This window comes from Gigantopelta aegis, chromosome 9 (assembly GCF_016097555.1).
Source record: "Gigantopelta aegis isolate Gae_Host chromosome 9, Gae_host_genome, whole genome shotgun sequence".
Classification (NCBI taxonomy): domain Eukaryota; kingdom Metazoa; phylum Mollusca; class Gastropoda; order Neomphalida; family Peltospiridae; genus Gigantopelta; species Gigantopelta aegis.
In genome coordinates this window covers 57,390,444-57,407,677 of record NC_054707.1, presented here as the reverse complement: position 1 = coordinate 57,407,677, position 17,234 = coordinate 57,390,444, and the positions used below count along the sequence as shown (strand labels likewise).

At 34.5% G+C, this 17,234-nt stretch overlaps 1 protein-coding gene across 7 annotated transcripts in view; it reads right to left on the bottom strand.

Moving 5' to 3' along the window:
* The window catches only part of LOC121380990 (transcriptional activator protein Pur-beta-like), a 61,440-nt gene that overhangs the window by 27,366 nt on the left and 16,840 nt on the right, over positions 1-17,234 (bottom strand). For all 7 annotated transcript variants that reach the window (XM_041510052.1, XM_041510051.1, XM_041510055.1 and 4 more), the window contains exons 3-4: positions 4,353-4,459; positions 3,388-3,490 (exon numbers count right to left, since the gene is read on the bottom strand). In XM_041510052.1, the coding sequence (XP_041365986.1) occupies positions 3,388-3,490; positions 4,353-4,459 (210 nt within the window). The remainder of the gene's footprint in view (positions 1-3,387; positions 3,491-4,352; positions 4,460-17,234) is intronic.

Sequence of the window (17,234 nt, the reverse complement as noted above, 5' to 3'; positions counted from 1 at the left end):
GTAAAAGGTGAAAAGTCACACATAAATTGTCTTTTCTGAGATGAACACCCCTCCCTCCCCCTCCAAAAAACCCCCCAAAAACACACACAAAAACCCCCCAAACATTTATATAATATGCCAACACATCGTTCAACATATACATTATATTATGTTTTATATAGAGGGATAGAACATTTACTCTTAAAAAGTCTTGTTCCTTTTTCAATCTCATTGAAAAAGCAAAAGATTATTGATCTGTTCACATTTCAAGTCAATTGCCTGATTGAGTAATAAAGAACTTTAAGAAAGTGCTTGTTATTAAATGTATCTAGAATATGAGTAAAAGATGAGATACATTCTTGAATGAGTTTTAATATAAATGGACATGATAGTAGTATTCCAAATGGTATCATGCATGTAATCTATTAGAAATGAGTATAGTAATAAGATGTTTTAAATCAGTCTCCAACATAATTTTGAGACACCACATGTGAAAGAAATTTAAATTAGCAATAAACTTGCCTTGAATTCATTAACTAGTTTTTATTATTATGCTCCACTTGTAACATAAAAAGTTATATAGTAAAGTTTTATAATTATTCAACAGTCAAATGTCAGCATTTACATCACAAAATAATAGATGTTGGCAAACATAACAGCTTTTGACAAATCAGTAAAAGAATCTATTTTTAGAAATATGTTCCCAAATATTAAAATCTATTCTCACAGATGAAAGTAAAATAATCAATTGCAAACCGAGAAGCAAGATGAGTGTTAATGGAATGTAATGTCTCTGGAATTCAAGTGACAACTGGAAAGAATTTACAGTTAGAAATCAAAGAAAATGTCTACCAACTGTCCATCAATCTTAACGCATATTTTCTGGATTCAAATATTTTTAACAAAATTAATATTTATTACTAAATTATATTAAAAGGGATGCTGTTAACATGTATGTATTAACTATTCCAGGAGGAATAACAAAATATGTTTTTATCAAGCACTTCTTTCTGTGCTAGAATTAATCGTTAGCTACATACATGTACATGTATGTATAGAACACAATGTAGTTTTCTGTAAATCTGATGAATGAAAAACAATTAAAAACTAAAAAAGCTACTGATGATATTAATTAAATTGCAGTGTAGTAATTTGGTAAAAACAATCATTAGCTTTTTAAAACATATGTTTTTAATGAAAGAGGGTTGATTTTAATTTAAAGACAACCAGTCATTAATTTTAAAATATTTACAATGTTTAAAATCTATCCTACATTAATAATACACATATATAACTGATCAATTCTTTTAGAAAGCAAAGTTGTCTGCACAGTTGATTAACAAACTACAAAATAACTAAGTAATACAACAAATTAAAACATATTTAACATCTTGATTTCGACATTTCAACAATACAAATCTCCAACACATTTCAGAGCTGCACATTCAGAAATCCTAATCAAATTTTAACCAACTATATAAACATAACACAATGTAAAATTTAGGGTAAATTACTACATACATGTATATTCCACTTCCTAAAAAAATGAATTCTTTTTGTTAAAGTATGAAAGTCAAAAACTTTACATAATTCATATACAACTGTTTGAATTTGTGCAGCTTTGAAAGAAACAATTTTCACGATTGGTGGTGTTTAGAATGAACTAATTAACATTAAATGGTGAAAGCAGAACATCGTCAATTATTCAGAATATTAATGGCAGCACAATGTTACCACTAAATAACCTGAACGTAGTTTCTCCTGGGAGTTCACTAATGAATTTTAAAAGTCTGGAATATTCAATTTTGTTTTTACACAAACCTAAGAGAAAGTATTATTTTTTAAAATTTAAGCACACATGGTACTTTAATGTTTAAGGCTGTAAACAATTTTAAAAGATTCAATATTTGTTAATATAATACACATCATCTTTAAATATTACAAATACTACAAGTTATGAAATTTGTTTTTGTTAAGTGTACTGTATGATGAAATAAAATACAAAATATGATAAAAACAATGTGATCTGTTTTATGCCAGTGGTGTTTTAATTAGTTTAAGTAAAAGGCAGTGTTCGAGATTAACGGTATCCCGATATTCCGGGGATACCAAAATTTAATTTTGGATACCAGACTTCAAGAACCCTGTATCCCACCGGGATACCATATAATGGTTTTTTTTATTTTTTATCCTGCGTTTTTATTTTTCGCTAAACAATGAAAGTCGTCATTTACTGGTGAAGTTAAGTAACAGTATTTAAGAGCTCGTACTCAGTCTAATGCTATGCCATAACAATATCTCCCCAACTCATACCCAGTCTAATGCTACACTGGAGTAATAGTGGCATAGCAATAGACTGGGAACTGCTAAGACGCTATTGTTTTTGTTGGATGTTTCCTCCCTTCAAATTTTATTTGAGATATTAATTCCACATCTGCAGAAAATTGATACAGGTAGGTTTATCATTATTAATGTCAGAATCACTTGTAAATTACTGCTAAATATCCATTTATGTTAGTATTATTCAAAAATAGATTTCATTTGATTGCAAATTTCACGAATTCCGTGATTGCGGCGTTGCAATAGACTGGGAACGAGAACAGTGTCTTCCATGTTTGTTACGATGTTATTTATGAATTTCATTTAAGTGGGATACTAAATTCTCAGGTGGGATACCAGATTTTAAAATGTTAGTATACAACTGGGATACTGCCCCAAATTTTTAATCTCGAACACTGAAAGGTCATCTAAACATTGGATAACACTAGATTCAACCTATTCTGGCAAGAAATTACAATTTGCTATATTTTTATACATGTATTTGACAGAGACAAGTGTAATATTATTTGTTATATGTTTTTCAAATAAAAAACAGATTTAAAAAACAGAAGAGAGAACCTTTTACAAATAAAATTTATTTATGGCACATGCATACACCAATGTAATTAACTTGCCACATCATCCATAGTGAACAGTTATCTGTAGTCTTAATTTCAGTGGACGGCTTAACTGACATGGTGCAACCAATGATATGTCTCAAAATCAACCTCCAACATACATGTAGTGTGGGATATTCAACTTGCAGTGTGAAACTACAAATCTCACATAATGTTCTGTAAAACTGGGGTTTAAGAATATTTTTTAGCCCTTAGGAAAATAAAAAGCCAACCAAAGCCCCCCCCCAAATACTAAAAATAAAATAAAAAATAAAATAAAAATTACCACTTAATAATTTAGTTTTAAGCCAGAAAATATGTCCACATTGTTTGGGCAAGATGTTGTGCACACATGAAAATTCTGAATAACCAAGAAAGCACTTACTTACATACATTTCTGCTGGAAGAAAAAGAAAAGTGTAAAAAACCAACAAACAAAAACCAACAAAGCTAGACCACTGACAAAACCCACCTAGGGATGCATAATGTTCTGAGAAATCTGTCAGATAGTCACGGAATTCTGCAGCAGAAGACATCGCGAGAAGGAGGCGACTTTTCTTCCCACCTGCACCCACCTGGAAAATAAGCACCCCAAAATATCAACATGTTCAACTTTTAAAAACAAATGTCCCCTTGTAACCCAAGCTAATTGTTTCCTAAATCATCAAATGTGAACTCAAATGGAAATCTGGTGACTATGTTTGATTATCAATTCGCCTACAAACTCATTTGAAATTTGAACACCTTTTTTTTTTTCATACCATGGAATTTATTATAAGTTATTTATTTCATAGCCGATTGTTTTATACATTGCTCACAAAAATAGTATTTTTTCATTATTTCCAAAACACTTTCACTTTTCTTCTTACATAAAAAACAAACTGAAATTATATAAAAAAAAAAAAAAAAATTGTAGGAGGATGGGACGGACTACAGAGGCGTAGCATGGGCAGGGCCACCGGGACGGTTGCCCTGGGCACAAAATTCTGGACTGGTGGAAGGGACTCGAGGAGTGCTAAGGGTCCACTGGTTAGGAGGCGCAATACTTGCCTTGCTCTGGGTGCTGGCAACCCACGCTACGCCACTGGAGACATACAAATTATATTTTCTCACACATATTGCCTGGACACTGGATGTTAGACATTGATGTCAGGGGAATCTAACCGGGATTCTCATGATTTTCATCTATGGGAATCGAGCACCGACTCAGTGGATTTTATTTGAAGATTCCACTGAAATAGTAAAACAATTTAATATACCTGTAGATCTTTTGGGATTCCATCTCATAATCTTCTCACCCAAAATCTGGGATTCGTGGAAAATTTGCAGCCTGGGAATATTACGGAAACTGGATTCTTGTAAATTATAGGTACATGTACCATTAAAACAACATGCACCCAGTAACTACACATAGAGATAACAGAACGAGTATCTCACCTCTGCCACTTTAATAAACCTGCCACGTCTGTTCTGTTTGACATCAAGGTAGAATCGTTTTGATTGTATATGAAGTGTTCTCGTGGCCAGTTCCTGCTCACCAGATCCTGCAAAAAATACAATTAACAAATTGCCAATACCACACACGTCACGTTTCAGTTAATTTTGTTGAGTGAACATTAGTCAGTAATAGAGTGCTCACTTGACGCGTGATGGGTTGTAAAATCAATCAGTCTTGATAGATTCGGGTTCCCCACCCACCAATCCCAACCAGAACTCCAGAACTTGTAGGTAAAGGTACGACTGCAGTGTTTCTGCCAGAAAGAATTTTTTGGGTATGGCGTTATGGAATTGAATGCAACCAGTCAACAGGGGGAATGAGGGGCCTCCCCTAGAAAGAAAATGGGTTAAGGTTAGGGTTAAGAAAATCATACAGTAATGATAAGAGTCATTAAGGGACCATCTCAAAATTCATATGATGCCAAAAAAGAAGAAACAGTTTAGTCTCTCTTGAGACCCCCTCCCCCCAAATAAAAGACTAAATAAGATTATGTTTTGGCATCATCATTTATTTCAGATGAAAACGTCACTACTTGTACATTATGTATTTATATAAAAATGCAGAATACATGTAGGGCATACTAGTAATAAAATGTTTCTATTTCATGTATTTGTTTCTCATTTGTCATAAAGTTGTCAATTTTAACCCTAGAGCGCTGCCCGTATCAAATATGATACGCAAAACTATATATAAATAAGGTTAATTAAAAGTAAACATATAAAACAAGGTTTGTTCATTTACCATGAAATTATTCACAAAGGCCTGATGTGTCATATTCGATACGGAACAGGCATGCCCTCTATCGTGTTTTTACAAAACTAGTGTCTACAGATAGCTGTAATGGTGGATGAAGACGTGCAGATTCGAACAAAAATTTGATGAAGAAATGTTACGCTCAGGTAAGTGGGACTGGTTAGTAAATGCTATGCATATTTGTATCGTGAGTTCTAATTGGCTGTCAGGGGAGGTGGTGTAATTATCTGATTGGCTGGATGGTACCTGGCACACACACAGAGTTCCTGTTCCTGAGGAATGCCGGCTTAGTTTTTCTGCTGTTCTTGGAAAACGATCATTTCTGAAAGTTTTTAATACTGATGCCAACTTAAATTTCAAAGACGAAATGGCAAGTGCAAAATTATTAACCCCCTCCCCCCCAAGACGAAACCATTTCGTCTTTTTTGGCATCATATAAATTTTGAGATGGTCCCTAATTTTGTCAAAAAGTTAACTAAAAACCCCCCCAAAATCTGCCAAAAAATTGGGGTATGATGCCATACCTATTTTATCCTCTGGCAGAAACCCTGAACTAGTACGCAAAGGTATGACTTATATGTAGACTATGTACTATCTATGTACTATCCTATTACACTGAAAATGCATATAAAAGATCCCTATTTGTGTTTTGTTGAATTTATGGCTTCTTAACATGGGTCGCTGCTTAAGCAGGTTTAACTGTATTTAAAAATAAAATTTGATCTTTTAAAAGATACCATACCATAAATGTAATTTTTCACACATTTTAAAATAAAAAGCTGAAAAAACACAACATCCATACATATTGATTTGTCTTGTTACTTAATGTAGGTTACTGTAGATTATTTGGAAGCACAGGAAGATGGCACATATCAGAACCTGTTTGACGGCCATTAATTTTTAGTTTTTACTTAAATAGTTTAATATTTTATTTATTAGTTCAGTTATTTTGAAATTATTGATTAAATGTAAAATAAAAAACCACTTAATCAGTGAGATTACATCAGAAAAATAGCAATAAGGTAAAATTTCAATTACCAGTCTTCCAACTCAAGATTATTGATCAAAACAAGAGCATGCATTCATATGCAACTTTGTAATCAGTGGGAAAGACGACTAAGCAAATTATGACCATTTTTCATCTTCAGAAATGGTACAGAGTACCATAGGACATGAATAGCATTAATATCATCATAAATACCCAATATTTTGTCATGGAATGAAACAGTTAAAACAATTAGAAAATTTTGTAAAATTGTGAGCATGAATAAGGAAAGTAAAGTTTGTTTTATTTAACGACGCCACTAGAGCACATTGATTTTGTTTTATCTTATCATCGGCTATTAGACATATGGTCATTCTGACACTGTTTTTTTTTAGAGGAAACCCGCTGTCGCCACATAGGCTACTCTTTTACAACAGGCAGCAAGGGATCTTTTATTTGCGCTTCCCACAGGCAGGATAGCACAAACCATGGCCTTTGTTGAACCAGTTATGGATCACTGGTCGGTGCAAGTGGTTTACACCTACCCATTGAGCCTTGCCACAATGCCACCGTGGCCGGTTAGAGCATAAATAAGGTACCCAAACATACCTGTAGAGTACTATATATAACCTATACCATGACATCTTCATATTGCTTATACACACATTACATATGGAGATGCATGGTACCAGGGTTGAAAATTAACATGAAAACCATGGTCGTCAGCCCTTCAATTTAACTGCACAGCGAAAATCAAAACTAGAATTTTCTTTGTTGAATAATAACCATGTACAATAATAATAACCATGCACATAGTCTGTTTGCGTCAAAAGGAAAATGATGAATTGGCATGTAACTTCATAATGAATAGTTAAAATTAATATTAAGAAAATGGTATTAAGTTTTAAACCAATACCGACCCAAATAAAAAAAATTTGAAAAAGAAATCCATTATAAATAAAAATGTTTCTTTACAAATTACCATTAAATGACAGATTAAAGATAATTTTTAATACAGGGGTAAAGAAAAATGCTAGAACAGCCAATTTATGCAACTTCACTTGCATTGCCTCTGAAGTAATCGATAATGCAGTACAAAGAGCCTAAAGCCTTAAAAGGTAAAACTGCACGTTTTTGTAAATTAGTCTGGGAGTGGCAGTCCTCTTTATGGCGATGCAAGTGGAATGAACTCTCTAGTAAAGGATTTCCTCGGAAGTGGTTGTCCTTCTATAAACAAGGCAATAGATAAAGATTGATAGAATCATCCACTATTTTGCCAAATACCCATTCGATTCTACATCAGGGCTAGAAATGGAGAAAAAAAATCTACATGCACCAGGTGCATGCTGAAAAAAATGTTACATGCACCATTAAAATTCTGCATGCACCAAAAATAAGGTAAATCCTGTTAACAATGAGGAAAATACTATTTTCATTACCTTGATTACAGTGCTGATTATCATTTTCTTTTTAATTTAACTGTCTTAATTGTCACTATCAGTATCACTGTCGGACATCCATGCTGGATGTACGAATATTTGTGTTTTGTATTAAGCAAGTTATCAACTTTTTTAACTCGATAAGATCTGTTGGTATAATATAAATTAGCCTACGGAATTCGACGAGAAGTTGCGATTGAAATAATCACTGGCTGACTTCGAGTCAACTACGCGAGTAACGCACATGCACGTTCGCAATCATCTGATCAAGTGCCCATATCTGAGGTCGAAAATGTTCAAGGCAGTTACGGTACTTTGTATTGATCACAGATCTGGTGGAGTTCAATTTGTCAGTGACGACAACAACTGTGTTATGCGCGTGGATACCATCAAAGTCAGTCTCGACCACCTTCCCTAATACCGTTCATGGATATAACTGAGATATTGCCGGCAATTTTCGCAAATATATTTCACGGAAATGACCGAAAGGGCGCCATTGTTGTAAGTAGGATTATGGGATACAAAATGGATGAGCCCATAAGATAAAAGTTATCGTTTTCATGTGGCGAACAGATTACGAAATGCATACACAAAATTCAACAACTTGAGTCTGAATCTGGTAGACAACAGGATACTAGTATACGCAATACACAGTACTTGAAAAATATTAGCATGCACCGCGTGCACCCAGTTTTAAAAGTTACATGCACATGCAAAAATCAGCATGCACTGGTGCATGTATTAACACTGCATTTTGAGCCCTGTACATTGTGCAGATACGGCCCTGAATTCGTATTACAGTTTTGTAGTTCAGAAAGAAAGACGTTTTATTTAACGACGCACTCAACACATTTTATTTACGGTTATATGGTGTCAGACATATATTATGGTTATAGACCACACAAATATTGAGAGAGGAAACCCGCTGTCACCATTTCATGGGCTACTCTATCCGATTAGCAGCAAGGGATCTTTTATATGCACCATAACACAGACAGGTTAGTACATAGCATGGCCTTTGATATACCAGTCGTGGTGCATTGGTTGGAACAAGAAATAGCCCAATGGGCCCACCGACTGGGATCGATCCCACACTGACCACACATTGAGCGAATGCTGTACCACTGGGCTACATCTCGCCCCTTGTCGTTCAGATTACCTTGATGTTCCATCAATTGCCGTAAGGTAGTACTAAACCAAATAACTTTCGGCTGGGTCAAAGTTCGAAGTGCACCCAAATTTTGAAATTAACACAACAAGTCCTGTGATTGGTGATAAATGTGAGTGTACTGGTTGTAAAAAAAAAAAAAAAAAAAAATGTATGCAAGTTTATTTCATCTAGTATCACTGTGTCAAGTAGCTTGTGCTTGAAACATGTATGGGGTAAAAAAAAAAAGTACTAAATTTTGTGCGGAACTAGGGTAGTCATATATGCTACCCATTAACTCTGAAATGAGCAGCTTGACCCCAAATTTTTTTCCGATTTAAGGGTGAGGGGTGGTAGTATTCATATCCATGGTGTTTATGTCGATTGATAAGCTGTAGGTAGGAGTTTTGGCCACACGTTACTATTGTCGTCTATGGGATTTGAAACCTGTATCAAAAAAGATTTAACCTTTGCAGTTTTATAAATATACATTTGTTTTATTTACATTGAAATTCCAAAAAAAAAAAAAGTGTTTTTCACATGGTATGGGTTTACAATTTAATAAATTAAGGTTTTTATATGAATTTTATATTTATATGCCAATTAATTGACTTTTGAAATAATCCCTGTAGTAATGGAAAATTTCATTGTTAGTGTAAGTTAAAACTACAAGATAATTTTTTTTCACAGAATAAAATGCTAATAAGCTAATTAAATAGGATTAATTTGTACCATAACATTTAATAATGTCAAAAAATAGGTCTACTAGATAATTATTGTGTATCCAGTCCATTCCAATAAGCCGACCACTTTAAAAAACAATTCAAGTGCCTGCAATACGTTTTGATCTATATTTCTTTACAGCCCCAGACCAAAATTGTAGAAGCAGAGACTGAGTCTGGTCAGTCTGGCGCTGTCAAAATATATATATAAAAAAATTCAACATGTTCTATAATATCGTCAGATCTGTAGTTTGCACCAGCAGAGACGTGGTGTGTTTTGTCATATTGGTCATTCTATTCAGTTTCAGTGCATTTCTTTTTTAATGGGTACCATACTCGCCAGACTCTAAAATCGATGGTTGCCCAATGGACTACCTTTGTAAAATTCTTAGTCACCCTTAGCCAATAAAGGTCACCACGGGCGATCGGGGCGACTGCTAATTTTCAACTCTGTGGTACTGCAATAATTTGTATTATGTACAGACATATAAAATTTTACTTTGAACTTAGGCCTACATTGAAATGGTTATCGTTTTAGTAATTATTTCATAGCATATGCTCTGTGCAATTAATATAAGAGTATCAACAATTAATTATGTATATGTAAACATGTGCCAGTTGGAAATTCAGGGACACAATTCCTCAACAATAGAGCTGAAGAAATTGTAGTTTAAATGCATTTCTCTAGATACAAGTCCAGTAAACATCACCCCATCCCCAAAGAGCAAACAGTGGTCCCAGCATTAATGACATTCACAAATTAGATAAACCATTGATTGACCTTTATATGTATGGAGACAATTCAGATGTACAATTTGTTGAAGTACAGAAGAAGATTTGTTTAATATTGGGGCCCACACCTTAGGCCCCCGGGGTGTTAGAATGACCAAGTTATTCACAAATTTGTTTCTCCATGTGCTAAGTAAGCTTCCCACAAAATGTGATTTGAAATGGTCATGTAATTTTGGAGAAATCAAAAAAAAAAAAAAATTAAACACAATGTACGAGGAACAGATGAAAACAGATTGCAATAGGTCACATAAGCCTTCAGCTCAGGTGTCCTAAAAAATCCAAACTGTACATGATGATGTCAACATACTGCTTTTTAATGGAACCTATGTGATCATCTATTTAAGAGTACCATATTAACATTATCTTGGATTTCTAACATTGCAACACATACATGTACTGTCAGAAATTATTCATCGTAACGTTAACTAGTAATTTGAAAATTGCCAATTTATGTTGTACATGTACAGTGGATCCACCGACAATGTCCATGTACACATAGCACCACAGATACCGCCTCACAAATCAATACAGAATGAAAGAATGCTATATATAACCTTGCAATTGTTGCTGGCAACTTGCCAATCATAAACTGCTGAATGTAAACAAATATGTCATGATTCAGCCGTTTTTCAGTGGACAAAAATTAATTCTTGACATTTTGTAATTAATATCCTGGAATTAAACGTACAGATGTCAGCACACAAATGCAATCAACTGGAACCCATTAAATCACATATATTATACGCATTGTGTATACATGTACGTGGATCATGAACACGACGAACACTGCAGCCTGGTACCAGTTCCGACCCAGAGCAAGTTTTAACGACTCAATGGGTAGGTGTAAGACCACTATACCCTATCCTCTCCAACTAACCGCTAATAACTAACAACTAACCCACTGTCCTGGACAGACAGGCCAGATAGCTGGTGTGTATCCAGAACAGCATGCTTGAACCTTAATTGGATATAAATACAAATATGAGCTGAAATGAAATAAAATATAGTACTACCTGTTGGTGAACCTGAAGACAAACAAGCTGTACAGGTCTACAAGTTTACAACTCGAAAATATCCATTTTCAAGCACATTCGAATGTAGCAATAATGCATTGAATAAAATGAGGTAAATCCTGTTACAAAATGTGCAATTTTTATTTTAAATGCAACAAAAAACAATCTATTTCTCAAATTAGCATTTTGGTTAATTTGTGTGAAATATATACCATGCAAGGCATTCAACTTCTTCTTGTATTTGGCAAAAGACACCTCCAACACTTAGCATAAAATATATTAATTAAACAGAAATAAGATACAAGCATTCTTAAAAAAGAAAAGAGACTGAGGCAGCAATTGGCCTTGAAAGAGTAACTAGGTGTTTACCTGAAAAAAAAAAACCCAAAGGCTGGGCAACATGCCTAAATAGACAAAGTGCGAGGCAGTAATAAATACACTAGTCTCAGTATTCATCATAAGTGCAATCAAAGTGAGCTGAAGATCACTCTACTAATCACATTAAGTTTCAAATAAAATGCATTAAAAATGTTACTGGAAGGCCACCAATTCATCAATCTCCTAAAACTTTCCAGGCGAGTGTTGAGGGGAGCCAGAGGCAAAGACTTATCTGAGTGATGGGTAGAAAGAAAGAAATGTTTTATTTAACGACGCACTCAACACATTTTATTTACGGTTATATGGCATCAGACATATGGTTAAAGACCACACAGATTTTGAGAGGAAACCCGCTGTCGCCACTACATAGGCTACTCTTCCAATTAGCAGCAAGGGATCGTTTATTTGCACTTCCCACAGGCAGGATAGCACAAACCATGGTCTTTGTTGAACCAGTTATGGATCACTGGTCGGTGCAAGTGGTTTACACCTACCCATTGAGCCTTGCGGAGCACTCACTCAGGGTTTGGAGTCGGTATCTGGATTAAAAATCCCATGTCTCGACTGGGATCCGAACCCAGTACCTACCAGCCTGTAGACCGATGGCCTGCCACGACGCCACCGAGGCTGGTTAAAGAGTGGTGGGTAGATGCACACAACACCATCTGCAATTTATTGCAATCTGGATGTATGTCACATTATGTGCCAAGATTTACTAATGTGAGAAGGAATCCTGCCATCAGAAAGAAAACAAAATATTTATCTCAACACCAGTGTGCAACAATTATATTTGAGATGTCCATATATAACTCACCTATTTTTAATGCATTCTGGGGACAATTTTGAGTAGTTGTAAGCTTATTTATTTCATGCTAAACTGTGATTACCAAGTAATAGGAATCAAGAGATGCTTACAAATAAGATTTTAAACAGGACTCAAATTTAATGGTGTGTGCCCTATAATCAAATACTTAAAAAGCCCTAAAAATTAAACAGAGCCTCATGAACAAACTAGCCATGCCTTATTTTGCATATAAGCCTAACCAATGGTCATCACATCTGAACATGATTCTTAACATTAGTTTATTTTGGAATAAATTAACATTCACCTATATTTTCATTGCAACATAATGAGCATGAGAGTCCAGGCCTTCACTCATATTGCAAATTACTCACCGTTTTTATTTTCAGAAAACAGGTATTATACTCGCTGCCTAAACTAGAACACCTCGCCCAAAACCCCTGGCAGTAAAGAATGATGCGAAGATTTCCGATTGGGAACTATACTGGCCAAAGATTCCTGTTTATAGTCATCTGAACACTTTGGCTAGTACATGTAGTTCCCAAAGATTCATTTGGAATCATTTGTTGGTTCCCGACTGCAAATCTGATTGTGTGTAGTGACATACAAAATATATAGTGTATCCACTAAATGCAAGTTATATATCTTGTCTCTGACACGTGCAGGTAATTCCTTTTTGTAAGTTATTTGTAAATTATTTTCAACTGTCACATGATTTTGTGTCTGCTAATTGCAAAATTATCTCATAATGGGATCTTCATTAGTGGTTTTTTTTTTTTTAAACGAGACTTTTTGGGTGTTAAAACAATCCGCAATTTTTTTTAGCCTAGTAAAAAACCTATAGAGGAATTCATGTCCAATGATCACGATGTACACAGTGACTGAGGACTGAAAATGATATTGTAACATGTGTCTGGCAGCAAATGCTGCCCGGTGTTACTTCTTCCTGGGCAAATACCATTAGGCTTGCTAGAAATAACGACATCATGGGGTAAGAGCAGGGTTTGGGATAGTGTACAGAAAATTAGGACCTCTATAAGATGTATTTTTAGAGAATTATGGAATTAAAGTATAATTGGAATCAAGAGCTAAACAGCAGATGAGATAATTCTACATATATATATCGGACTCTTTAAGAATGGCTGATTGTTTGGTGGTTTTAGGCCAAGATCAAGCAAAATGCCACATTTGAGAAAATAAATTATTTATGAATTCAGTAACATGATATGATCAGAAAGCTATTTATGTCTAGTTTCCAAAACTGTTTATAGTTCTAAGATACACCAAGCCATTCAAAATGTATGCCCATTTTTAGAAAATTACATTTTTGACTTGCAACAAAAGTAACTTTTTGTCAAAAAAAGTCCTTGGCTTTTGAAAAAACATGGCGAGTGAAAAATTGCACACCTCAAAATGCTTAGGCGAGTGAAAACCAAGTATTATTAATTTATGAAGTAATTGGTACATGTAAATGTAGAGAATGTTGCAAAAATCAACCAATAAACCAATAATGTTTTCTTGTAATTTTATGCTTGGTTCATTAGTGTAGTCTAACTTCTTTGCCCTTTCAGGAATAGTTATTTAAACATTTCAGGAGCAGAAATAGAAATATAATTATGATTTTAGAAAAAACCCACCAAAAAACCCACGCATTTTTTTGTAAATAATACCTAGGTCTATTCCTACATGTACATGCTTATTGTCATTTCTTTTCCTTCTTTTTATTATTCCATCTACTGTTGAATTGTCTCTGTCTAAATTTCATTTCTTTTTTAAAGAAAGTAGAAAGTTACACGCTTGCCATTTTCATGACGTCGTATATGCTTTTCAGGCTAACAGTTATGAACTAATTGAGACAATTTTATGGACTTCGCTGATTTCTGCAATGAGTTCATTTGTGTAGGCTACAGAAGACAACATTTAATTCAATTCCATTTTTTTTGGTATTATTAAACGGGTCTTTCTAACAGCTAAATACAGTTTTGTAAATAGTAGCAACCCCCCCAAAAAACCCAGCCTACGCCCCTGGTTATCTGAACGATTCTGTCACACTAGACCCACCAAAATGTGGCACTGTTACTGGAGTTAGTGTATTTGATCCAGTGAATACTAAGCAAGAAAATTAAAAATAATATATAATATAGGTGTTCAAAAATTGTTTGCATAATTTCAACTTGATTATATATAAACATACATGTACAATGTACCTACAGCACCTTTGTTAAAACTTCAATACATGCAAAATTTTGGCAATGTGTTCAAGATCCAAAACAATAAAACAATGAATTTATTTTTATTAAAAATGTAATAACTGAAAGATATATTTCAAATTTATAATACTGATGTGCAGCAAACATAACAAAATAAAGAGTATCGGTGAAGTACATGATACACCTGTCAGGAGTTTGATGGAAAACCATAGATATTAATGAATATGTTACAGGTATAATTCAATTCTAATTATGTGAAATTTTTGCAATGAGATGGATGAAGTTTGTTTTGGACTAACTACCGACGATACTGTATCCATTGCAGAAGGTGCTGCCTGATTAATGAATTTATTGTTCTTTATTAGGTCGTGTATGCAACTGTATGCAAGATATGATCCAGACAAGGATTTACTGTTATGTGCAGTAGACCGTGAAAAGTAGGTCATAGTGACTTAGTAATAGTACGCGACACACCGCCATCACAAGTTGTATCCTACATGTAAGGTTTGATGGTCCTGTATGCATCTGTATGCAAAATATGGTCAGGACAAGGATTTACTGTTATGTGCAGTAGACCTTAAAAAGCAGGTCACAGTGACACACCACCATCCCAAGTTGTTCCTACATGTGAGGTTTGATGGTCCCATATGCAAGATATGGTCCAGAAAAAGAAAACGTTAACAGACGGACGTACGGACAACACCATACCATAATACGACCCATCATAGAGGGGTGTATAAAAATGGAGTCATTTTATTTTCTTCCGTTACCCAATTTTAAAAGCCCATTTATGACAATTAAAACAAAGTTGCATTAAATATTTTTATGCTATGGTGTAAATTATAGCAATATTATATTCAGCTCTAGGCCGACAGATTAGTCAGGATTTCTGCCAGAGGGTAAAACAGGTATGGCGCCATACGCAAATTATTTTGCATATTTTTCTTTTAAAGTTAACCTTTTGACAAAATTAATTAGTTATCATTAATGTACGATTTTCTTAACCCTTACCCTAAACTTAACCCATTTTCATTTTGGGGGAGGCCCCCCATGCCCCCCATACCCCGTTGACTGTGGTTGCATTCAATGCCATATAGTGCCATACCCAAAAATTTCTTTCTGGCAGAAACACTGTTAGTACATGTAGATATTTTAGTGAAAAAGGATTGGGTTTTTTTTTGGACTGATCCAAAAGACTGGCAAAATATTAGTGCTGCAACGATAAACCGGTATACCGCAATAACTGATCGGCTCGATACGAACCACGGTACAGTTTTGCATATCACAATTTTTATACGCTATTTTTTTTCCTTATATCTTATTTGACTTGAAATAGGCAAACAAACAAACAAACAAACAAAAACCACATCAGTGTTCTCGCTGCTCCATTTAAGCGGGGCGCCCCGCCCTGCAATTCCATTTTGCCGCCCTCCTTTCACGTTCCCCGCCCTCCTTTATTTTTGAGCGCCCTCCTTTATTTTTGAGCGCCCCTCTTTATTTTCCAGCACCTATCTCCTCTATTTCCAAATGCACTTTTTTCCACACAAAAAACAACGATCAGTCTGCACACTGGACATCAAAGGAAACAAGCCGCGTTGTGTACGAAAAAGCAACTGACGAAACATTTACGACAGTTATACCGCAACGTAATTTAACAGTATTTTTAACAGTCTCTATTTTGTCCAATATCTGTATCCATTTGTATGTTTGATAGACACAATAAAAGTTATATTTTATGTAAGCAATGAAAACATTTTATTTTTTACGGATTCGGCAATCTCCGATTAAAAAAACCTCTTATTTGGCGCCAAATTTGTCACGTGATCAGAACGGTCATTCTGTCTTTTGTTTCCACTAACTATCGTTTAATATTTTGTCCTCAGTTGCAGATATAATTGGTTGAAACTGATGATTTTTACTTTCTGTTATAATGTTTATTCAGCAGTTCTTTATAAAATATTGTAAACTTTTCATTTTGAGGAGATATGAACGCTTATAAAAACAACGGAAGTGGTAGTGTTTATCATTAAAATCATTTATCTTGAGTGCCAAATAATATATACACCGTCTTTACAAAAACGAAACTACTTTTTATCAGCTGGCGATAATGTTTTATCACAGCAATCGATTCATTCGATGAAGATGGAAATAGAAAAATGTATCTGACATTAGGAGATCACTTTACAAACATCTTAGTTTTTCGTATATCTTGAAATTTTTATTTAAAATAATAATACTAAAACTTTGATCGGTCCAGCAAAACCGGAACTGCCCGTGAATGTCAGACCGATATCATCTTCGGTTCAATTAAAAGACGAGTCTTTTTATAAACCCCTTTCTCCTTTTTCGTAGGCAAAATAAGGAGTATGTCTTTTTCTCAAAGTCTACCAACAAACAACAATATGATAATCAAACCCCCCCCCCCCCCCCTTTTTTTTTTTTTTTTTTTTTTGCTTTTCGTTTATTGGTGGGGGTTTTTTTTTTTTTTTTTTTTTTTAAGGGTGTGGTGCCGAGCGGCCGCCCTCCTATAATTTTCACCCAGTGAGAACACTGCACATTATTTTATTAATTGGTGATGAC